This window comes from Argentina silus (genome assembly GCF_951799395.1).
Source record: "Argentina silus genome assembly, chromosome: 5".
Classification (NCBI taxonomy): domain Eukaryota; kingdom Metazoa; phylum Chordata; class Actinopteri; order Argentiniformes; family Argentinidae; genus Argentina; species Argentina silus.
The window spans coordinates 15497678-15523800 of record NC_139659.1 but is presented as its reverse complement, the minus strand read 5'-3'; the positions used below and the strand labels follow the sequence as shown (position 1 = coordinate 15523800).

The 26123-nt window shown below is 40.9% G+C and overlaps 2 protein-coding genes across 3 annotated transcripts; one reads left to right on the top strand and one right to left on the bottom strand.

Annotated features, from left to right (window-relative positions):
- Nucleotides 1-1869: 1869 nt before the first annotated feature.
- Nucleotides 1870-2247, bottom strand: LOC310805162 (profilin-1-like; the record flags this gene model as incomplete). The annotated part of the gene is made up of 1 exon (XM_083670741.1): nucleotides 1870-2247. The coding sequence occupies one exon, from the start codon at nucleotides 2245-2247 to the stop codon at nucleotides 1870-1872; it is 378 nt and encodes a 125-aa protein (XP_083526867.1).
- A 6494-nt stretch (nucleotides 2248-8741) lies between these two features.
- Nucleotides 8742-23178, top strand: LOC310804225 (calsenilin-like; the record flags this gene model as incomplete). 2 transcript variants are annotated; one of them, XM_083669353.1, is made up of 9 exons in its annotated part: nucleotides 8742-8838; nucleotides 13780-13954; nucleotides 20329-20453; nucleotides 21000-21069; nucleotides 21378-21448; nucleotides 21633-21740; nucleotides 21937-22041; nucleotides 22295-22357; nucleotides 22556-23178. In XM_083669353.1, 9 exons carry the CDS (start codon nucleotides 8833-8835, stop codon nucleotides 22601-22603), a joined length of 771 nt encoding a protein of 256 aa, XP_083525479.1. In that variant the 3' UTR covers nucleotides 22604-23178. The 2 variants fall into 2 exon arrangements, with proteins under 2 accessions (XP_083525479.1, XP_083525478.1); XM_083669352.1 differs by lacking the exon at nucleotides 8742-8838 and having other exon boundaries at nucleotides 13747-13954.
- Nucleotides 23179-26123: the final 2945 nt, after the last annotated feature.

Sequence of the window (26123 nt, the reverse complement as noted above, 5' to 3'; positions counted from 1 at the left end):
TCGCTGCCGCAGCAGACACAAGGTTTGAAGTGACCACAAGGTGGTGACAAGAGCTGTGAAAAGACAATGGTTTGCCTTATCAGCTTGCCTTATCAGATACTGTAGATTGGCAAAATCGAGGTTTATTGTAGCAGCTCACGAATTTCAGAGTTGAAGGTTATTTTAACGATGACCAAGCAATGGGACCAACTCCTATCTACTCTCATACCGTCATCACGCATTCTCTCACAGCGCAGAGAAGCAGGGGAAATGTTTTAACGCAAGCTGACATGAATAAGCTTTAATAATGCAATTTATTGATTACAGAATGAAGTTAAGGATTTTTATGCGAGACAGGAGTAAGGATTTGGGGTTTCAGTGGGATTGGGACTGGATAGAAAAGTAGCCTACGGTTGTTATCATTAAAAACGTCATAGGGTGCAATTGTCCGAATTTTCAGCAAGGGCAGGCTTCTCTCGTCCACTCAGTGTAATACTACTACTACTACTACTACTACTACTACTACTACTACTACTACTACTACTACTAATACTAATACTAATAATAATAATAATAATAATAATAATAATAATAATAATAATAATAATAATAATAATGCATGATCAGTGATCAGTGATCGCAGGTTTGGTTTTGTTTCAGCTATAAATAAGTTCATTGCTTTCAAGGTAGTCAACCAGTTGTTCTGCAATAATTTCTTCCAGGACCTTTGAGAGAATGGGTAGAATAGAAATTAGTCTAAAGTTGCCTACTTGGTCTGGTGCTCCAGCCTTAAAAACTGGCGTTATGATCTCTGTTTTCCAGCTTTGTGGAAATTTACCATCTCCAATGGAGAGGTTTATCAAATGCGTTATAGGTTTGATCAGGGTGGAGCTGTGTGTTTTGATAAGAGCAGTATCCAACCCAAACCAATCCTTTGCCTTTGAATTATTTAATTTGTTGATGATTTTACCTACTTTCTCTTGGTCAACCTCCTTAATATAGAAAGACTGCGATGAGTCTGTCATAGTAACCTGTGATAATTTTACTGGTTCAAAATATGGACCAGGTCTGGCCCATATAAAACTTGCCATTTCTGGCACTCAACCACGTGTCATCACAAGACCAGACCTGGTCCACAATTGTCTGCTGACTGGGCAGAGATTATCTATTGTGTATCTTATATTCTTCTTTCAAAACAATATTTTACCATTGTTAGAAAGTATGTAGGTGTAGTTCAGGTCTCGCCTCATCAAGGCTTTGGTATTTCTGTTGAAATCGTTGAAAGGCTATGAAAACAACATTTCACTTTCAACAAAGAACTTTCCACAGGCCTCATACCAAACATATACCAACTAGCTGAACATCTTTGACATCCTGAAGACTGCCAGCAGCATAATTACTTGTTGAACAGAATGTCTGACTCTGTAACACACATCTCAGGAGGGTGCAATCAGAGAACAAAAAGGATGCACACAAATATATGGAAAAACAATGCACTCAAACAGAATTAATTCAAGCTGGTCTCACTTGAGCTCGCATGTTTATTGTCATTTTCTGCATGCTCATCCTGTTTCCTCTGTGGCTGACATGTAACAACAATGCTAGATTTACAAGGTTGCAAAGACGAGTGGGTATTTGCATACTCGGTTGCAATTAAAAAAGCAAAACCAATGTTCTGAGCATCAACTCAGGTCGCTTTTAAAACCACTATGTCATAGATCCTTTACAGTAGATGACACAGAACTGTCCTTCTAGGAAAAAGCGAGACACTGTATAACAAGTTTGTTGCTTATTTTATTGATACCCTAAAAATCGTGGGTAACATTGAGTCCATTATACTTCACCATCCTTTTTCAGAGGTGTTTAAGCTCACTCACAGTACACAGCAAGTTATGACCCTGCGTTGCGGAGACATGCAGCCATCTGATAGGCCTTGTCGTTAAGGACTCCACTGCTGACCCCTCTGTAGCCAATGAGAACCAGTAGGACTTGGGACGTCCGGCACACTGCCACACCGCGGCTGGGCCTCTGCTTGGTGCGGAGGTCCATGGACCTCTCACCTGGAGTAGCCATGTTGTCCCTCAGGAGAGCACAGCGCATCCCCCCCAGACTCACCCCCTCTATCCGGATGACTTCCCTCTCTCTTCCCAACAGCCTCTTCACCTCACGGCGGGTCAGGTGCTCCAGCAGGCCCCCTGTGGTGGCCCCTAGCACCCTGCGTGTACGCACATTAATCAACGCACAGTCTGCACACTGGCCCTCAGACATCACCCTGTCCACAGTGCTGCCAGTTGAGCATCGCTATTCCTGTAGGGGAGGTGGTGTGAAAATGCAGGGCAATATTGAAGTCATTGTTCGGCATGATGAAGGTACATATTGAAAGGCACAATGAAAATGGGCAGTATGCTGAATGCTGATGTAGTTATGAGAAAACAATTATATCGACCTGTGTCGGGGCACCTTTGTGTGGAGAAAAACTGAGTTTTGTAACTTTATATAATGTGTTTTTTCTGGACTTCTTTGTTGATATTCTGTCTCTATTTGTTAAAAATAAAAGTACCATAAAAATTATAGACCGCTCATTTCTTTGTAATCGGGCAAACTAACAAAATCAGCAGGGGATCAAATAATGATTTCCCCCACTGTACATACACTCTGCATTCTTAATTAATTCCCTTTTGTTGAGAAATAAGAATAAAATCCCTTAATAAATCTGGTTGACTATCAAGCACAAAATACCACTGAAACAGAAGGATTATACAGACATCTAGTGGCCAAAATGTGTGGATGTCCCATTGCCTTTTATCTTGCATAGTGGCAGTAAGCAGTTAAGTAACGGTTTAATATCATGAATGATTGACTGATTTAACTACCTGTCCTGACTGATACCTGACTAACTACCTGTCCTGACCGCGGAATGATAATGTAGCTGTATACAGTAGTAAGGTTGCACAGCCTTTATTTGTCTCAAAAAAGGCTTGCATGAATTTATATTAATTTGTCTTCTCTTTAAAATGTAATACCATTTAAACAGCATGATAGAAAGTCCTAAGAAACAAATTAATTCAGACCAGAGACACACTGGCAAGGTTTCACAGCCTTCGTTTAAGATGAATGAATTTATATGAATGTTTCTTTTCTTTAAAAATTCAAAACGCATATATGCCCTTTAGCTGATGCTTTTATCCAAAGCAACTTACATTCCAGTGAGTGCATGCATTTTTCAGTATATACAGTCCCAGTGGGAATCAAATTCACAACCTAAGTGTTGTTAGTGCCATGCTCTACCAACTGAGCCATAGAGGACTATGTTTTAGAATGATGATAGAATGATCTAATGATAGAATGATCTAAAACCATCATAATGTAAACCAGAGACACACTGGCAAGATGTTCAGGGATAAACTGACTGTGCTCTCTCCTCCTTACAGTGGTGTACAGGATTGCAGACATGAGCCAAATCAAGAAAATTTAAAATGGTGTGACATTTCAGTCCACGACTATTACTGTACTACTACTACTACTATACTACTACATCCTAACCCTCAACCTGACTAAAGCCAGTCTAAAGACACCTTGACTGGACTGGAGGCTGTGTGTGTGGGTGTGTGTGTGTGTGTGTGTGTGTGTGTGTGTGTGTGTGTGTGTGTGTGTGTGTGTATGTGTGTTTGCCGAATAGGAATTGCTTTTGAGGATCATTTTTGAAAGTGTACGTAGGGTCAAAATTATGGACATAGATTAATGCCAATATAATTTACTATCCACACACAAACACCTCTTGATTTGTATTTGTAAACCATTATCTTAATAAATGCTAATGATTTCTAAATATGGCTAAATATATATATATATGCATAAAGGAACCATAAATTATATGTAATTATATCCGGGAATAAACATTTAATCCTCTCAATGTATTATTTGTGTTTTTAATTACCCTGATGAAAGACTGCTGCCCTGCATAGGAGACAAAAAATGGACTGTACACACATAGCTTCCGCCAAGATGTTATAGTTAATGGAGATAGCCAATTGAGATTAATTTGTGGATAATTTCTCTATAAACACGCAGAATGTTAATGCCAAAATTCTGCAAATGCAGATTAGTTCTAATGCTAAAGCATTTTATTGAAATTATAGGATACCTACACAAAGAATGTTTTTATTCATAACTTTGGAAAGATGTTTGTCACTGCTTTTGTTTTTATTCACACATCGTGACACTTGTCTGCACATGTAAGAGCATTTATTCACCAATCTTTAGCCATATTTGCAAATCATTTTGCATGTATGTAAATAATGGTTTACAAATACAAATCAAGAGGTGTTTGTGTGTCAATAGTGAAATACATTTGTGCTTAGTGTTTTTTGTTTACGGATCATGCTACACATTAATCTATCGCCATACTGAATCGTCAGAGACATAAGCCCCCAGAAAACGTTTTGAAATGAAAAATACCAGTGGAGCTAATTCAGATCAAACCAATACTGCCGCAAAAAAATATATGTAATTGATTTGATTACCAGACAACACTAAACATATTCATAAGATGATGTCCAGACTTGGTTCCTTGTTCCCTCCAAAGAGGTATGGCTGTTCTTTCTTTTTGTCAGTTGAATCCTGTCCTAATGTTGTATTGTATCTATATCATGGTCAAGGCAATCACAAACAATGTGTTTCCAAATGCTGAGTTACTGTTATGCATAGGGAATATTTATTTAAGAGATATTATTTAATTGTTCATGTCAATGTGTAAATGTTCATTCTCATATTCTCTGTAAATATGTTGTTTTTTGCACACAAATAACTTTTTAAAGTTTATTTTGGAATAGTTTTGTCATGAAAGTATATGGACTAGGGAATTTACTGTAATATCAGCTATCCTATGCACATACTGGCCACTAGATGACAGAAATGAGAAAGCAGAAAGACCAGGATTGTCCTCAGTCTAACTTTTCTCTGCTTCCCCTCCTGCTCCCCTGTAGTGGAGAGTTTAAGGGAGCAAAGGGCATCAGCAGGCAGACTTGGTATTAAGGATAATTGAGCTGTAAGCTTTGTTAATGCCTGATAAAATAAAAAAAACATGACAGCATTTGCTTAGCTGCTGCAGGCCCCCTCAGTATTTAATTAACCAAAAACAGATTAGGATGCGGTTAATTAAAGAGTAGCAAAGAGCGCCACTTGCCAGTATTACTGTTTGCTCTATGTGTCAGGGACATTAACAGTGTGTATTAGAAAGTAGTTGGGTGTGCTTGTATGCAAGTGACTTCATTTTAATACAGTACATACTCAAGCAGAGTATCGTTTTTATGTCTGATTCGCACTATTGGCATCTGACTGTGCTGGCCATACTGGTTTAACTCATTTAGTGCCAAGCGTGAATATAGTCGCCCAAATTGTCAACATTCTAAAGTGGCAAGGGCGACTTTATTCACCAATAATACATACATTATTCAAAGTTATCAAAGTATTGTTGCTAGGTAAACATCTCTTGCCAGGTAAACATTTTAGAAAAAAACACATAAGGAAGGCAAACCCTGTTCCTGCAAATGTCAACTGACAGTGATTACAGACTGTCTCCACATTAACCCTTTATTCACATCTGCCATACCTTACTGGACAGCACTAGAATACAGTACAGTAGGCTAACTCATTCACACACATGCATGTATGCACAAGACCTTTTGCATTGCTTGCATTGCAAGCTTTTTAACACTGTCACGTACTTGTCTGGGCCTTTATATTGTCTAAGTCGCTTTTGTTGTCTAAAGCAACGTCTCACAAATAATGTATGTGAACCAAGTCTCTCCTCACTGTCTACACGTAAAGGAAGAACATGTGCTTTTGTTATGTGCTGTTCAGGTCACGTTTACCTGTTTACACTTTCACAATTGCTTATTTTCTAAGGACTATCTACAATGCAATGTCATGATGAATATGCATTAGTATGTTTTCGTTTTCATTCTTCAAAAATGATTCTAATACTGTAATTTAATGTATTTTAGATAATCATTACATTGCATGTTTTATTTGTATCTAGTTAAATCAACAGTTAAAATTGAAAAGCTAAGTTTCAGCCGCAGTCTGTCAGGGAGGGGGAAGAGATTGATCAGAAAGGGATGACAGAGACAGGAGGTGTGTAATCTATAAAGAAACCACAGGGAAAAGAGTGTAGGAGTGAGATTAAAGAGCAAGAATAAGAAATATGACAGAGAAGAAATGCAAGAAGTGGGAAGGTAAAACAGCGTGAAGGATGAAAGTAAAGAGAAAAAAGATCAAATGGATGGATAGCGGATTAAATAATTAGGCATAAATAGAAAGGGGCTATTGTGTGTGTGTATGTGTGTGTGTGTGTGTGTGTGTGTGTGTGTGTCTGTGTGTGTGTGTGTGTGTGTGTGTGTGTGTGTGTGTGTGTGTGTGTGTGTGCACATGGTCCAACAACAGCCTTTGTGGAGATGATACTGTATGGTGAAAATGCAAACAATGCATACAAACACACACGCTTGCACACACACACACACACACACACACAAACACACACACACACACACACACACACACACACACACACACACACACACACACACACACACACACATCCTCAATTAAACCCAGCATTGGTGTATAATCCACCAGGGACGCCAGGCACTCTCTGGAACTTGCTAGGCTAAAAATAACTCAGTGTCTGAACGAATGAGATAGACCTGTAGGCAGATAAGCACCAGAGGCGCAGGGGGGCAGACACATGGATATTTTAATCATTCAAGCTTTGTCCCTGACATGTACATTATTACAGTGAGATGAAGTGTAATGTAAATACCAGTGAAATGATTAACATGAACAAAGATTTGATTCGATATATTACACAGTGTGCAGCCACTGTGCGACATTATTCGCTGGCTATTGCAAAAGGTTGTGTGCAAAGAAATTGCTTTCTTCTAGTTAGAACTTCCTTCTAACTAGGTTTCCCTTCCTAACTAACTTAGTTCTTCCTCTCAATGCTGCTTCAGTCATATTATTTTTCTTCATTTTAATTTTTCTTCTCCTCAGTTTTCTCTTTGCCTATATCTAACTCTGTACCTCCTTGCCTTCCCTTATGGTTGAAGCCTCCTAAACACTGCTTAGCAACTGTTCCCACAGCAACAAACTCCTGAAAACTTCTCCCTCTCTCTCTCTGTCTCTCTCTCTCTCTCTCCCATTACTTGGCCACATCTATACTGTTCTGAACATGTCTATGCTGTTGGCTACTGTATAGATACTGTAGAATTTACAGTTTTTGCTTGACATTGATAGGAGTCCACAAATGGTATTACAATAGGAGAAGAGGCACCTTCACTGATGCTGGAGCGATGACAAAACTTATTTTGGGCAGAGAAGCTGCATCCTGTACCCTTCTTCGTTTACCTTTCAGTTCAAGTGAAAGACAAGATGGGTGTCTGCAGCAAGGCCTATCGAATGGACTGTAATTTGATTTTGGACTGTAAAAGGATTTAACTGATTGTTATTGTATATGATAACATCTAGTCTGCCCTTTTACTAATAAACAAGGACGGGCTCAACCCAAATTGTTACCAAGGCGTCTTCAGTCACAAAAAAGAGCCAAAAGAGAGACTGGAATAAAAATATAGTGTAGATAATTGGCAAGAGAATGTAATGAAACAAATCATGCAGTGCCTAAATGGGGCACATCCTGTTCAGTTTCTCTGTGCACTTGCCTGTCCCTATTGGAGAACCCTTTGAAGAACCCTTTTGGGTTCCATGTAGAACCCTTTCCATTTTGATGGAGTTCAGTAAATTAACTCACTAATCAACATGCCAGGAAGCAGGTACAGGAACAGGAAAACATAAATAAATCCCCTGTAGCTCAGCTATCTAGGGCAAAGAAGAGAGTTATAATTTCAAATCATGTGTGGAAATAGTACAGTACAGTATGTCAAATAAAGTGTATGCTTATAAGATTCTCTGAGTATACTTAAATGTCTGACAGACTCTTCAATCACAGGCTGAAAGGGATAACCTTTACTGGTTGAAAGAGATTGACTTCTCCTTGTTTCTTCTTCACACTACAGTAAGTCATGGAATAATGTCATTAATATGCTGATAATACCTCCCCTCTGGACACAAGCCAACACAGCGGGTAACTCATGCATCCCCTTCTTATCATCTTCTGCTCAGCTTGTCCAAAGCCTTCCAGCAAAGCCACTGTTATCAGTGCCGCACTGCGAGTCTTAAACACTGCTGATGTGTGGAAAGTGTGTGTGCTCAATGGCACACAGCAACCTAATTCCTCTGTAGAGAGAACTCAAGCTGGTGTAAACATCTGCTTTTCATATCTGCAGATGACAATGGAAGAGTGTATCCGAAATGCTTGTTTGGCAATCTGTGACAAAATGGCAATCTGTATTTAATACCTTGTCCTTAATCAAAAACGTAATCATGTGTGAGAGAGGGTCTATTTGTCAAAATAACTTCATGTTTGCTTATCAATCATGTAGTTTTAAATGGTAAAGTGCACTGGTAAGTGCAAGGTATCCCAATTTGCACAACATAGCATCATTTCAGAGATATATAATTATGAATACCTGTAGATGTAGGCTTAGTAAAAAAAAAAAAGTAGAGGTCCACCGACAGCGCATGAATGAAGGCACTGATTGGCAGTATATACAGATGTTGGCATTCATTAATTCATTAATTCCCCCCTCTCTCTCCCTCTCTCGAGCGAGCGAGCGAGGTTGCTTCACAAGCGTTGGAGGCATCTGGCATCTGATCTTCAAACAGAAATTGCGCGCGACTGGTAGAAGACCTAAAAGCGATTTACTTGAAAGGGCAAGAGAATATCGTGACTTTGACAGTATGCAGGTAAATAATAAAGACAACTTCTTTAAATTGTTGATTAAGTATATTGTTTACATTGTAGAAAATGACAACTGCTGCTGAATGTGCACTCTCAAGTTTGAGTTCAGTATAGGCAGACCTGTATCCACGAGCATACTGTATGAAGTCGTAGTCGTGGAATAGGAAAAGAAAATCTATAATTGAGATTGACATTTTCAAATCCACAATTTCGACATACTGCAATCATCTTGAAATAGCTATTGTTATCGTAATTTTGAATAACATGTTGACCACATGTATATTTTCAGCTTTAACTGTAAATGTTTGTGTTTTTAATACATTGTGTCACGATGGGACTATACTGACCCAAACTTACAGTAACAAAGTAACATCTTAATAAATCAAACACGTCACACAATCAAACGACTTGACAATTGCGTCGCAGTATCTCATGCAGTTGCGTGCTGTCACACATACCTGCTTGGTGGTGTCTTGATCATGCAATGACTGGCAGTCATTCTGACCATCCGCAGTAATGTCAGATGCTTTTTAATTAAATTGTGCTGTACTCAATGATGTGTATCAATTGCAGCAACTTAAATACTATTACAGTAAATCTTTCAAATGTGAGCCATTGTCAAACGGTGATCATTCACATATCAAATTTCTTTTCATCAACTAATAGGTGTATACTGATACTGACTATCCAACCCATGGTCATAATGGCAATACCTAAAGTAGATAGAAAGACTGCTTATGCAGCTGGATATGGAATATGTTTTCTATACAGTTGTCTCACTGTTTTGACAAAGCCATAGGCTACACATATTTGGTTAAGGCAATTCCCATGAGTAGCTCAATACTGTATGTTTACTTGTTTGCACTAAAGGTTAATTGGAAAGTATGTACATGTACAGTACGAAGAGTCTGATTTAAAACTGTCTTTTGCTTTGAAGAAAAAGACTATAAATACTGCACTGATAATTACAGCAAATAATTTCTCGCACACAATCCTCATTCCACATACTGTACAACAACACACATGTATACCACACACAAAAGCACACATACACACACACACACACACACACACACACACACATTACATTTCCATCAAACCGCATGCAACGAGTGAATCAGATGAGCACATATCTCATAGTAGAACCAGTTTGGAGCCAGACACACAGACGGACAGTGACAAAGTGGTGACCTGTGTCAAACAGCAATGGCTCCCTGAGCTTACATAATGATCTCACATGATGTCATATTCTATTCCCCCTCACTCTGCAGATATGCTAGTGATGTGATGTGATGTGATGTGGGAAATGTTGTGTGCACTGATGCACTGCAGTACTTCCTGAGCAACATTACTTTTCTCTATTCGAACGAGGCTTTCTGAAGGGATTGAATCAGGCAGAAATAGCAAAGGAGAGAGGACTTTTAACTCAGCCCAGGGAGTAGGGAGCACTGTGTTCTTCTGTTGTTTACTCTCTCTCTCTCTCAATGCATATTGAGTTCACACAAAGATGGAATGAGAGCAAGTTTGGCAACTGGTTATTTTGGATGATGGTCAGGACAGCATCTAATCCTCCAACTGATGATAATGAATGTGTGAAGGAGCACAGCACACACTCCCAAATGTAAGCTTCAGACTAGTAGTTACATAACGAACACATAAATACACACACCATTGCACTAAGCCATGTCTTCTGCACAATTAAATACCGAACCACAAAGTAAGCCGCTGTATAGCACATCCTTTTGAGACTTGTGGTTCCCCTCATAGTGTTTTGCATTCGCAATTGCTTGGACCATCTTCCCAACCCACCAATGATAAGCCACTATGTTAAGTTGAACGGACTGTTTGCATTCTAGATGTCTGTAGGCTACTGTGTTTGTGTTTGATTATGAGAGTTACTGTGCAGTGTCCTTTAGTGCAAATCAGGAGAATCACAGCTGTTCAATGCAACCAACCATGATGAGCAGAATGGGGTGCTATTGTACAGGCGCTGCGATCTTCACCACCCAACACCTGCACTCATTTTTTCATTAAAACCCTAACCCTAAAAAATAACAAGGCACAGGTGTGGTCAATTAACCAAAAGAGATGGATAAGGAAAACAATAAAAGGAGTCTCCGGTGGCCACTGGTGGCCATTGGGGGAAGCAGCAGGAGTGAGAAGGATTCCTCACAGGACCCCCCCTTCAAGGAACGGCACCTGACATTCACCTGGGGCTCCCAGGGTGTAGGCGATGAAACTCCTGGACCAGGGACAGATCCAGGTGCCGGATCCAGGACCGTTCCTCGGGCCCGTGGACCGTGTAGGTGGGCTGCACCGGGGGCGGTGATGTGCAGGGGCAGTGGTGGCCTTGTAGCAGGTGCCAAGGAGCTGACGGCCACCGTCTAGAGCTGGGAGACACCTGAGGGTCGTCTCCAGGTCCTGATTAACCCTCTCTGTCTGGCCATTGGACTGTGGGTGTTATCCAGAAGAGAGACTGACCATTGCCCCGATGAGGGTACAGAGAGCCCTCCAGAACCGGGCGGTGAACTGCGGACCCCGGTCGGAGACGATGTCCAGTGGAAGACCAAACATCCGGAAGACATACTGGACCATGAGCTCTGCGGTCTCTCGGGCTGTAGGGAGTTTGGGGAGAGGCACAAATCAGCAGGTTTTTGAGAAGCGATCAACAATGACCAGTATGGTTGTGTTACCTTGTGAAGGTGGGAGGCCAGTGATGAAGTCCATGGATATATGAGACCAGGGACGGTTAGGAATGGGAAGAGGATGAAGTGGGCCCTGAGGACGTGACCAGGAGCTGAAGAGCTGAAGTACAGAGTGGTAAAACCTAGACATCCACCACAATACTCAGCCCAGACAAGATGACTGCTTCAGGCTGCAGGGTTGTAGGAAACCAGACAGAAGAAGCCCTTACTCACCATTGCTCTTTGTATGTTCGGGTTGGATGGTCTGCCTGGTCTACCCATAGACTTAACCATTGGCATATTTTTATTTCTAAGGCTATTCTTGGTCTGCTTCCATCTTACCTACGGATCTACATCCTTCAGAAAAGTATGGGAAGATATTGTCTTCGCTCCCAGGACATATTCACACTATCTGTCCCTAAAGTCTGTACTCATCTGAAAATCAGTTGCACAATGACCTGAATCTTCGGGAGCTGGTCTCACTGGATGCATTTAAAGTAATTCTAAATGACTTGGAGGCAGGCACATCTGGCTGTATATGTTTTGGCTGATTCATATTGCCCCTGTTTGATCCCTATTGTTGATGACTTGTGACGAATATTGATGAATATTTTTAATATTTTTGATTCTGTCATTTATTCTTTATTTTCATTGTAAATTGTTATATATATATATTTTTATGTCTGCAACTCTGTTAATTTAGCTGCTGCCTGTCTTGTCCAGGACGCTCTTGTAAAAGAGATTTTTCTTTTTTTGTGTGTGTGTGTGTGTGTGTGTGTGTGTGACATATGTGTCTATCAGCGGAGGGAATAGTTACCCACAGTTTGCATGATGGGATAGATCATTATGGGATGGCACAGTACCAACCCCATTGCAACCCAGGCTGCCTGCCTGTCTTTCTCCACGTTAATAATGCAGTGGTAAGAGCCAAGAATCATCCACCCTTGAAATTCAAAAATCCTGTTGGCAATGACAATGTGTTTAAAGAAGCCTAGCGAGGACATACACTGTAATGGTCACCACCATGATCAATAAGGACAAGAATGCCTGTGTATCAGTATTTCATTTGTACTTGCAACATGTACTGCAGCCTTACCTGGATTTGATACCACAATCCCTCTATCACTCTGCACTCTGATGTCAACTGTACAGTACAGGCTAGGTCAAAAAGCGTGTCTGTCCCTCCAGAGGCATTAGGGGAATGGGGGAATGGCTCACTGCAAAAACCCACTATGGGAGTCCACTGTAAAACACAGTGTGTGTGTGTGTGTGTGTGTGTGTGTGTGTGTGTGTGCGTGTGTGTGTGTGTGTGTTTGTGTGTGGCATGGTCTCTCTTGTATGTATTTGTCCTGGTGTTTTAACACATGGCCACTACTCATCCTCGCTGTGGTGGCTGACTCTGATCTTTTATTGATGCTGTTTTAAGGAGTGTGAATTATTGAGTGAGTTTTTCAATGCTCTGTGTGTCTTGGCTTCCTTTCATATTCAAATAGAGTTGGAGGAGGAGGAGGGGGCTGGGGATCTCCCTTGATACTTCACTCCATTCTCTCTTCAAACACTGTACCAACAACAACCAACACACACACACACACACACACACACACACACACACACACACACACACACACACACACACACACACACACACACACACTGTGTTCTCCAGTAGACTCCCATAGTGGGCTTTTGCAGTGAGCCATTCCCCATCAGTCTGTATCTACTCCTTCCTCTATCTCTGTCATCCTGCCCATCCTCCTCTTCTCTCCATATTTGCTGGTTCTGTGAATTCAACTTTGATCTACTATTACACACTGGATTTCTAAATATGCCCATTATTTGTTTCATCATTCAGTCTCTTACTTCAAACAAGAAAGTGTCGCTGGATAAGAGTTCACACAAAACATCTGCTAAGAAACCCCTGTGGTCCTTTGCATACACTCTCTGTCCTGCACCATCTGCATTGACCCCTCTACATGGGCACTCTGCTGTCTCTGTCCTCTCTCCCCTCTGTACTACTGGAACACCCCTCTGTGTTATACAATACCAAACCCTCTCTTTGGTGTTGTGTACTAACACCAACACCCTGTGGTGTGTACTACCCCCTCTGTATAGTGTGCATCTCTCTGTATTATACCAAGTCCTCTCTTTGAGGTACTGTACTAAAAATAACACTCTCTGTTGTGTACCACCCTCTCTGTGAAGTGTAGTGTACATCCCCCTCTCTCTGTCATGTGTAACCCTGTTTCTTTCTCTCTGCCCCAGGCTGATGGGAAGGGGGTGGACGGTGGCCTGCTGCCTGATGCCAATGGGACAGAGCCCAGCCCAGGAGGGCTGAGGGAGGGGGGGAAGTGGCAGAAGCCAAGGATCACACGCAACTCTCTGATGAAGTGCTGTCTCGTCAAATGGATCATCGCCAGCACAACACCACAGGGGCCAGGTACAGTAGGGAAGCGCCAACTAACTAACTAACTCACTCACTCACAGACTTACTAGCTAAATACCTAGCAGACTACCTCATTTATTTGATGCTCAGTCCTCTCAGCTGTTCTGTGTGTACCAGTATACAGTACAGTATGTAGTATGTATGGGGTGAAATCAAAATGACAGCAAAGAAGAGGGAGGGGGTTAGGGGGGAGAGGGAGCCAGGCACTACTGAATACATGAATGCTACCCAAATGCTACACAATACATTAATTTTAATGCATAGGACTATATTTGAAAATCCTTCTTCTCGCTCTCCGTCTCCGTCTCCCAGTTGACTGTTTATAGAATAAGCCTTCCCCCACATTCTCTTTATGTCACTTTAGTTTACCAGCCATTCAGTCTATCTATATCTCTCTATTCATCCCAGCTCCCTCGTCTGCCACTCTGAATCGAAAACGCTCTACTACTGAGTTCTGTCTCCCAAGCTTTCCCTCTCTTTCTTTCCATAATTGTATTTTATTTACTTCTCTTTTCATCTATTTTATTATCTGAATTAATTCAAGAAATAAATCAATGTGGCATTTTAGAAACTGTAACATTCAGATTTTAATGAAAATGGCAATGTTGTGGACAATGTGACGTCTGTCAGAGGATCTGCATCCAGTGGTTGCTTTCATATGACATTGTCCTAGACCTTAAGGCCAATGGTTTCGTCAAATGGTCCCTTGATGTGATGATAGTATTTCCATTTCAGTTCCCATGTGGAACATCTTTTTTTTAGACAAAGTCATTTGCAAGTACAAAAATTATGAATAGGAAGACAGTCAAAGACAACACCAAGCCTATATAACTTTATATGGTCTTATTATGATGTTTATTAATCTAAACGTGTTATAGAGAGGAGGTGGAATACCATGAGCAGCATGTGCTGCATCCTGGTCACCACCTTTTCCAAAGACTTGCATCCGGAAAAAGGTTGCACCACCTGAACAGTTTCTTCCCCATGGCAGTGGGGCTCACAAACAAGCACCCTGTCTCTCACTGACTCTGGGACTTCCACCCCCCCCCCCCCCCCCAACCCCACCCTGTCACACACACACACACACACACACACACACACACACACACACACACACACACACACACACACACACACAGACAATGCACTGACAGTGTAATTTATATTTACTTACATTTATTCTAATTTATAGTGTACATACCCATTTCACAGCCTCTAGCCTCTAATGCATGGAATAGAATGAGGAATGGTGTCAAACATGTTCATACCATTGCTCATTCCATTCCATGCATTACAATGAGCCCGTCCTCAGATTTATACCTCCACCATCCTCCTCTGTATGCCCCCATTTCCTCTGCATTTCTAAATTATTGACATTGCTCTTCTGTGTGTGCAGACTGGGTCTAACATTTACATGCAGCCATTCACTCACCAGAGCAAAGAAGAGACCCTTGCCCTTCACTCTACAGCATCCCACCACGGTGCTAACCAATTAGTTACTCTTCTGCCCTGCTTCAACCAACCATAATAAAAAAATTAAAGAAATTGCTTATATATATATGTTATACCCTCTCTGTAGCTTTCATAGATCACATCCAGCAACTTTTAACCTTTAACTCAGTCAAGAGAGACTCAGTCTCAAAAGACTGGTGCTGGTTTTATATACTGTCGATCTCGACATATCTCCTTGCCAAGTGACAGATGGTGAGCCTACATCAGCCTACAGTAGAAGCAGTGACAGCTGTACAGCAATACAAACAACAGGGTCTTCCAATGGATGAGGTTGTCTTGATTTATTTTCCCCATCATCAATGACGTAACAAATGTGTTTAATTCAGGCAAGGGACATTTTTATATCAATACACCAAAGCCAAACACTCTGAGTAAGGAATGACAAGAGAGGGGATTCCGATCATTAATACTCACCATCATGGTGGGCCTAAGAACTTGCCATCATGGGTATTGGTCTCCATCTACTGGACAGTAATTATCATTACATGATGTAATTATTTAAAATAGAGTAAATGAGTAGTGTATACTCGTACATCATGCATTATTTCATATAGTGTTTTTAATAGTGGTCTTCAAGGTATGTATGATTGATACTGGAACTATGAGCTTTAATGTTGCTCTCATCTCTGTTCTTAGAGCTTGATCATCAGATTGATCCTGGCATATCCTTATTTCCCTACTTAAGCCTTGTCAGCCTTGACTGTCTTTAATGTAAGATAGATCAGCACTTTGGGAGCATTAACATTGTGCTGCTCCCTTTTTTTTAAGTGGCAGGTAACCCAAACATGAACTAATGTTATGCCTCATACTGTCCATGGATGGCTAGATGGGTCTAATAAACTGTTGGGTCTAATAAACTCTTCCTCGCTTTGAACTTACACCATAATCTCTTGTAAGACATTGCGTTGCCTTATTTTGTGCACCACCAGGTCAGTGCAGATTTGTAATGTTATGACTGCATTTTGTAGTGTTTCAGTTAATCTACACTCTAACCATTGATTTAATTGACTTCTACTGATATATTTCAACAGCTTTAGTGTTTTCTGCATAGCTGTCTAATGTTGGTAGTAGTATCGGTTGGTAGTAGCAGTATACTTATGTTCTATTACATGATTTCTTAATCCTCAAAGTTTGATAAAAAATGTATGAGTATACATTATTTAACCATGTTACTATTGCTAAAATGTATATTTATGTATTTACATATGATAAACAATGCAGCAACGTTGGATGATGACCATCTACATACATTCTACATTCTACTGTGCAACGTTTGGTTTTAACGTTGTCTCACAGTTATTTTCCATCGGCTCTCTATGGTTGGCAAGACAATGAATCAACATCCTTTTACATACGTTTATACGATGTTTGGATTTAGACATTGCTGCACCATCATCATGTTCCATCATGACCGTTATACAATGATACAACCAAAATCCAATGTTAATACAATGTAATTTTATTTTTTATTTTTTTTAAATGTCCATGGGATAGGTGTCTGATTCTCCCGTCCATTTGAAGTACATGCCAATATTGTAGTAGAATGTTCCTCATTTTTTCTGAACATTTGGTATATTTTGTACTGAATAGGATTGATTTCATGTTTTTCTTTCTTCTTGGCTATAATACGAAGTGGAACATGGAAGTTAGGGGCTCACTCATGGTGTGTCTACCCTAGTTCAGTTGACTGAACATTAGGGCAAACATCAGGATCCTACCTACTATGTCCATATGATACAACACCAATACCAAGATCTCAGGGCACTGAGAGATCTGGCACTGAGGTATTCACTTGACCCTCCTCTCCCTTGTCAAATGCATTTCTGGCCTGTTCCCATTCTAGCCCTAAGACCAGCATTTTGCCTCTTAATGATTGATTCATCCTTTCTTGCCCCGCCTGTCTCCTTTAAACTCAGTCCATTAGGATGTGCACACTCATCAGTTATGACTAATATCCCTCTGATGCCTTCACACTGATGCGCACACACCCACAATCACACACACACACACGCACGCACACACACACACACACACACACACACACAGACACACACATTCGTTCACCTATTCAACTTTATTGTATCAGGTTTTGATAAAAAAAAATTATAACTACATAGGGAGAAGGTTTCCATTTGAAATTACAGTATAGTCTTTGCTTCTCTGAGTCAGCTCCTTCTGAGGTAACTATACGTACTGTAAATGAGGAGGTAGACACAGCCAGCGCCACACAGGGCGGGGCAGGCTGCCTCACTCTAAGTGCTGTTCATATTCCAGCCATCAGCGGATGTGGATCAATGACTGGTTGGTTTACAGCTTCACATTCTTGAAATGACTGGCCAAACAAGGAAACTCTCAGACCGGCAATCAGAGACTATTAGTAAAAAGAAAACACACACGCGCGCGCGTGCACACACACGCGCACACACACACACACACACACACACACACACACACACACACACACATACATCACCCCTTCAATTTCGTTGTCCTCTCTCTCTCTCTCCCTCTTTCTCTCTGACTGGAGACAGTACAAGAGGGAGAATTATTGGCGTGATGGACCTATAGGACAGACCATATGAGTGACATAGGGGATAAGACACATGGAATGCAGTCCTCATTATGTTTGCTCCATGGGATATTTTACAATCCAATCAATGGATACAGACTCAATCTGTATGTATTTTTTACTGCAATACTATGCACTGGACATGGATTTAAAGAGATACTTTGAAGACAAGAAATATTTAACAAACTCATCTTTTTTGATTTTGCTGTATCAAGAGCATACATGAAGGACAATTGAAACGAGTAACTCGTGCTTGCAAAAAACTATAACTACAAAGGATTACACCAATGTTGTGTCTGATTTTGGGACTTTTTAACTCTGACTCTAGATCTGATAGTGTGTGTTATTGTGTGTATATTGTTAATAGGCTCTGGGTGTAATGTGCAAGTGTGAGCAGGTTGATCTCTTGGTCAGTTTAATCAGTTGTCCTGCTGTTATTATTCTGTCTTCTTGTTAAGCTCTTGACTTTGTTGTACTGTATAAGTTTGTGGTGCACAGTTGTGCAAAGCATATCCAATATGTCCAACGCCTAAGGTTAAGGCTACAGTTAGGGTTCAGGTTAGGTTTAGGTTTAGGTTTAGGTTTAAGGTTAGGGTTAGGGTTAGGGCTAGGGCTAGGGTTATGGTTATGGTTATGGTTGTGGTTAAGGTTAGGTTTAGGGTTAGGGTTAGAGCTAAGGTTATGATTTGGCAATAGCAAACACAATAAGGAGCCTCCCCTAATGACAGTCAACTATGGTGGATGGTATGGAACTAATGGCTGTTGCTGTAGTCATTGGTCTGTTGTATATGGTGCTCAAGCAGTTTGGCATCTGGGAGCCCTTGTCATTAGAAGGTAAGACACAGACAGGTCCCACAGATCTCTAGAACAAATTGCCATCTATTGTTCTGTGTTCTGTTCATAATGGACTTAATATGTTTTGGCTTTGAATATTCATGCTAGAAACGCTATGCTTCTGTAATTTCGAAAGCAACTCAAACTTTCAGGACAAATTATGGTAACCCTTTATTTTACAGCCAGGTCAACCAGATACTTACTTAGAAATAACTGGTACTGTAAAAACTGCTGAATTTATACATAAAGTAGTTGCCGCATTATTTGAATAAATTCAATAAATTAGCTAGATACCAGCTGAAATAGGCATTACCAAAAATGCTTCTGTGAGAGTGGAGGGTACACCCATGTCATTACTGAAGTCTAGAAATTGAAACCTTTTCAATGAAAACACTGTGACTGCCTGAACTGGCTTAACCTGACTGTATATTTGTCTTTTTTCCCCTATCATTTCTTCAACATCCTTTTCCAATCTCTCCCCTTGTCCTTCCTCATCTCATTCCTCTCTCTGTTTGTTTGTATTTTAAAGATGGTGAGTACACACACTGCTGTACCTCCCTGTTCCCTGTGTTGTCTCTGCCTGTTTTTATCTGTTTCTCTGAGTGTTGCTTTCTTTTCATTCACCATCCTTTCCCACGTCCTTGCCAACTTACACTCTTTCTACCTGTTTACCTATTGTACACCATCACTGTTATTTCCCCTTTACAAACTCAATTTTGTCTTACCTACAAATCCTCAACTTACTCTGACTGTTTCACTCTTTCTCATCCGTTCCCCTCCTATTTACCTTCTCTTTCTCCCCTCCTTCTCACCTCTCCCCTTCTCCTTCTCTTTCCTTTACCTGCATTGTCCTCCTATCACCCCCCCCCCCACACACACACACACACACATTTTCTCTCTCTCATTTCTTCAACATCCTTTTCCAATCTCTCCCCTTGTCCTTCCTCATCTCATTCCTCTCTCTGTTTGTTTGTATTTTAAAGATGGTGAGTACACACACTGCTGTACCTCCCTGTTCCCTGTGTTGTCTCTGCCTGTTTTTATCTGTTTCTCTGAGTGTTGCTTTCTTTTCACTCAACATCCTTTCCCACGTCCTTGCCAACTACCTGTACCCTCTTTCTACCTTTGTACCTACTGTACAATCGTTTCCCCTTTACAACCCAATTTCTCTCTGACCTACAAATCCCCAACTTCTTCTCCCTCCTAATTTGGTCCTATCATCGTATACTTCTCATTTGCCCATCTGTTTCACTCTTTCTCATCCTCACCCCTACTATTTTTTCGTCTTATATTATCCCCTTTCTCCCCTCCATTTCACCTCTCCCCTTCTCCTTCTCTTCCTTTTACCTGCATTGTCCTCCTATGCATCCCCTACCCCCCACCTCTCTCTCTCTCTCTCTCTCTCTCTCTCTCTCTCTCTCTCTCTCTCTCTCTTTCTCTCTCTTTGCAACAGATACTATTGACAGCGAGATGGAGCTTTCTGCTGTACGTCATCAGCCAGAGGGGTTGGAGCAGCTCCAGGCCCAGACCCAGTTCACCAGGAAGGAGCTACAGTCGCTTTACAGAGGCTTCAAAAACGTGCGACTGGGATTGGGACTGGGACTGGGACAGGGAGTGGGAGTGGGACTGGGACTGGGACTGGGACAGGGAGTGGGAGTGGGACTGGGAGTGGGACCGGGACTGAGATGATGATGAGGATGGAGTCTGGGACTGGGAGATTGGGGCAGGGACAGGGACACAGACAGTGACCAGGACTGGGACTGGGACTGGGACTGGGACTGGGACTGGGACTGGGACTGGGACTGGGACTGGGATGGGGATGGGAGACTGGGACTGGGACAGGGTCTAGGACTGGTAGACCGGGACAGGGACAGGACGGGGACTGGGACTGGGACTGGGACTGGGAATGGGAATGGGAATGGGAATGGGAATGGGACTGGGACTGGGACTGGGAATGGGACGGGTTCAAAAACACCCTCAGGGCTTTGATAGACTGCTAATACAACATTTTGTGCAACTTACAGTACATTAACTTATGTTTACACAGACTATAAACAGTGCACTGTTTGTTGAACTTGGTTAAATGAGTCTTTATTAAGCTTGTTTTCATTTTTCTCTGGACAGGAGTGTCCTAGCGGGCTGGTGGATGAGGAAACATTCAAGACCATCTACGCCCAGTTTTTCCCCCAGGGAGGTAAGAGTCTTATGCAAGCTATGAATGGGTGGGATAGCACATCAGATGGGGTTGAAGATGGCATGCACTCTCTCTTTCAGTGATACCAGTGGATGTATTTGGATGAAAGAGTCAAACAGGGACAAGCTATAAGCAAGCATGTATCAATTTGTTCATACAAAGATCAGAGGATACTGTATACTCCTCCAGGCTTATATTCCTCCTATTCCACCCAATCCAGAAAAGTGGCATCTATCTATTGATGACCTGCACAGCCATCAGAGTTGTGTTTGTACACCTGCCTAATGTAAACTGTCTTTACTCCTCAGATGCCTCCACATATGCACACTTTTTGTTCAATGCTTTTGATATGGACAGAAATGGCTCTATCAATTTTGAGGTAAGCAAATGTCTCTTCTTGTTATTTGCATAAAAAACATCCTGAGCAATCATCTGTTGCTACCCTAAAAACTGCTCATTCTTTATACTTTGACTCAAAGAAGTGAGCCTACAGTAGATAGTAGATATTTCAACAGCAAGCTTACTGTCATTTCAATAGCAAGTTTTTCTATGCTGTTCTGTAGGACTTTGTGATTGGACTATCAGTACTGCTGAGGGGCTCTGTGCCAGAGAAACTGCGGTGGGCCTTCAACCTGTATGACATCAACAAGGACGGCTACATCACCAAGGAGGTACGGCAAGAGCTCCTTATTTGTCATTACATTGAGATGTTCTGCTGCTAGACCTACTGTAACTTCACTGGCTTGTGATGGTGTGTGTGTGTGTGTGTGTGTGTGTGTGTGTGTGTGTGTGTGTGTGTGTGTGTGTGTGTGTGTGTGTGTGTGTGTGTGTGTGTGTGTGTGTGTGTGTGTGTGTGAATTTTCATAGGAGATGCTGGCCATAATGACCTCCATTTATGACATGATGGGCCGGTATACCTCCCCCAGTGTACGAGATAATGACGCCTTTGAACATGTGGAAAAATTCTTTCAGGTACACATAAACACTAAACCCACCCCCATCCCACGGTGCTTCAACTTCTGCTATTTCATATTTAACACCTTAGTTTTTTGTTATTGCTGCCTGTCAGCCTTATTAATCAAATTCTATAACAAATAACATAGTTTTGAACTCTAATCACATGTGGTTGACTTTTCAGTATTGTGCTCTGTTTTAGTTTTCCTTACCTCAACAAATCTTATTTCTTTACTGGGAATGTGAGTGTGAAATTGCTACCCTTTTTCAGAAAATGGATCGGAACAGGGATGGGGTGGTGACCATTGATGAGTTCATAGAGACCTGTCAGAAGGTAAACACATCTCCCATACTTTATTTACGAAAGGATGCACATCATTTAATCACAGGAAACCAAAGCCCAAGGACAAGCAATGAACTGTGCTATTATGACTGGGCTCCGAGGTCACTACATCTTCTCAAAGAGTTGAGTGTCTACAGATGTTATGTTATGTTTATAATAACTGATTTACTGATCATTTTTTCTCACCAGGATGAAAATATCATGGCTTCCATGCAACTCTTTGAGAATGTCATCTAGGACCGGACAGAAGCTGAATAGATTTACAAGCCCTTTTATTGTTTCCAATATCAGACCTTACAAGCCTCTCTGCACTTGATCCCCACACCATTTAATAGTATGTGTACAGTCTGGAAATGGAAGACTGTTCACAAACATCAAAAGGAATACTGGAGACATTCCACATAAGAGAAAAATAATGACTTTATTGTTCTCTTGGGACAATATTTATGTATGTGGTAGAAGAACAAGACCCTCTTTGAACTTTCAGTTCCACAAGGTATGGGACAAGAAAAACAAAACTACAACATTCCTGGTAACAGTTCTACTTTCCTTAACATGGACATAACATGGCAACATAAAAAGTGAAATATTCTTGATATAACATTTACTAATGCCTGAACAGATGATGATGATCCTTTGCATGTTTGCCTGAGACTAGTGTTAGTGAATGTAAACACATAACATACTGTAAACACAGTGGAATGGAAATAAGAATTGTAATGTTCATTACCCTAAAAATGTTATGAAATTATCTAAATGTTTTATCTTTTCATTGGTGGGTGGGATCAGAATACTGGCAATCTAAGGCTAACTGATACCGTAACTGATACCGCCACATTCTCACAACTCCATCGGTTTGTTGTAATTGCTCTGTCATCATCATCAATTTCATTACAATGACTGTAGCAAGCTACAGCAAACCAATCAAGTTGGGAGAGCAGCTAACTTTTTGTGGGAATTCAGCAACACCTGTTGCCCAGATTAGGCCTGCTTGATCAGATGGGCTTCCAAACAGCAGACATGATAGCCGACTAATCGGCCTATATGTTCTCTTTACTAATTGAATAATCTTTTCACCCTCAACTTATTTCTCAAACTTTGTTTAGAATTATTATTATTATTATTCTTTTTTTTTTTTTTTTTTGGGGGGGGTGTTCAATGATTTTAGAGCAGGTGTTTGCTAGTAATGGATGTTGATTAGTGCATTTCATTGTAGCATTTGGGATACTGTAACAACACTGAACCATATTTGGGGGGTGGGGAACAACATGTATGTAGATGTTTTTCCCCACCCCCCAAATGTGGTTCAAGCTATGAAGACTTAGACCTACTGTATCTCTTTTTAAACCATTCGCTCTTGAAAAAAAAAATAGGCCTGTTGCATTGTAAGGATCCACAGCCGATAGCTGTGCATGGGGGCAAAAGAGTCGGCATGACACAATCGTCAGATAAGGGATGCTCTCAAGAGGAAGATGGGCTCATGGAGTGGAGTTTTTCCTTGTATCAGTGGGTTTTGCCGTTGGACTGGGAAACGTGTGGCGGTTCCCTTAATGTATGTCTGCTTCAGAGGTGGTGGCGGTAAGCAAGGTCCAATGCATCAGCTCTTAAACATTCATGGGTTTAAGTCTGAGTCTTGAACTTATGACCTCTGACTCGCAAACACATGTGACCATCTCCTCAAATATCCGATGTAAACCAGCTAACGCTATCAAATGGCTGGCCATGGGGGGTGAGGGTATTTAAACTGGAGGAGTGAGTTTACCATCTCAATTCGGTTACACTCAATTAAAACGTTATACTGCCCGAGCAGCACTAGAGCAACCAACTGAAACGCTCTCTGCAGATTGTTTCAGCAATGAGGTGTGGTTATTTGAGTTACTGTTGCCTTTCTATCATCTCAACCAGTCTGGCCATTCTCCTCTGACCTCTGGCATCAACAAGGCATTTTCGCCCAGAGAACTGCCGCTCACTGGATATTTTCTCTTTTTCGGACCATTCTCTGTAAACCCTAGAGATGGTTGTGCATGAAAATCCCAGTAGATCAGCAGTTTCTGAAATACTCAGACCAGCCCGTCTGTTACCAACAACCATGCCACGTTCAAAGTCACTTAAATCACCTTTCTTCCCCATTCTGATGCTCGGTTTGAACTTCAGCAGGTCGTCTTGACCATGTCTACATGCCTAAATGCATTGAGTTGCTGCCATGTGATTGGCTGATTAGATATTTGCGTTACCGAGCAGTTGAACAGATGTACCTAATAAAGTGGCCGGTAAGTGGAGATAGATGTTAACCTAATGAGAGGTTTTTAGTGTTACAAAAAGCTTAATAGTTTAAAAGTTTAATAGGTATCAGCTTTTATCAGAGATGATAATTTTGAGTTTTTGGCACATTTTACTGTTGAAATGGTGTTAATAGCTTAAAAGGTGTAAGATCGGCAGTGGTTCACAAATGGCATCTTTTGGTTTCCATAGACCTCCATGTTAAAAAGTGCACTTTCAACTTGAAAAAGTTTAATAGGTATCAAAACCAAAAGGTTAGATCGATGGAAAGACAGATATATGACAGAAGGTTGTCGTGAGAGTGTAATACCCACTGGAAAAGTACCTTTTAGTTGTAACTGCCTACAAACTCAGTACAGGTGATAATGTGAGAGACAGTGACAGTATGAGAGGGAAGGGTGAGAGATCTACAGGGATATTCACCTAAGATATACGCAGATATGGCAGATGTTAGGACATGTAGTAATAATAGTAATAATAATAATGCATTTTAATTGTATATAGCTCTTTGTCACAAACCTAATGTTGACATAACAGTTATGATTATCAAAATAAATAGTTATCATATAAAGTGTATGCAAAAAGTAAATTCTGTAGTCCATTGTCTGCCTAATTCTATGAGTAAATTAGTTTACTGTATGTTCACAATACTGATTCTCTCTCTCTCTCTCTCTCTCTTTATATATATATATATATATATATATATATATATATATATATATATATGTCACCTAGTGCCTCTGCTCAGAATCACTCTACTCTGCTTACTATGATTTAATAGATTTTCAGTTGAGAGATATTTCTGTATATGATTCCACATGTGTCTCGTATAGCAAGTGTTTGTCGCCATGACAACAGACAGCAAATGTGTGTGGGGCAGAGAGAGAGAGAGAACATACAGTATGAGAAAGAAAAATGCAGACACAGGCTGAAAAAAACAGATACCAGGGGAGAGAGGCAGTGGGTTAGAGGAACAAAGGAGAATCTGCATAGATAATTCAACTATTGGTTTTGAGCCAATACCATGAGGAGGTGGTTTGTTTTGGGAGGAGCAATGTTGCCCTTATTAGGCTGTTGTCTGACAGGACACTGTGAAGTGAATGACAGTTGTGTAAGGTAACCATGGGAGACGGAGAGTAGCTCACTGTATTCTGGTGTGAAAACAGACGATCTACTCCAGCATCACCAGGGAAGGTCCTCTCTCATTGACCATTCAACAAGGTACGGTAATAAAAGTAAATATGTTCATGCACAAGAGGAGGAGATGTTGTGTTGAGTGGTATGACATATCCTGATATTATCATGGATAGAAAATGTATTTGAAAGATTTCAGATGATTAAAATATAAAAATGTGCCTTCATATACTGTAGATTGATATTTATATTCTTAACTAATATTATATATGTTTGACCTGAGACTTTGTAGCCTAGCCTACATATCTACATATGATGGATGGAAGACGATGAGAACAAGAAT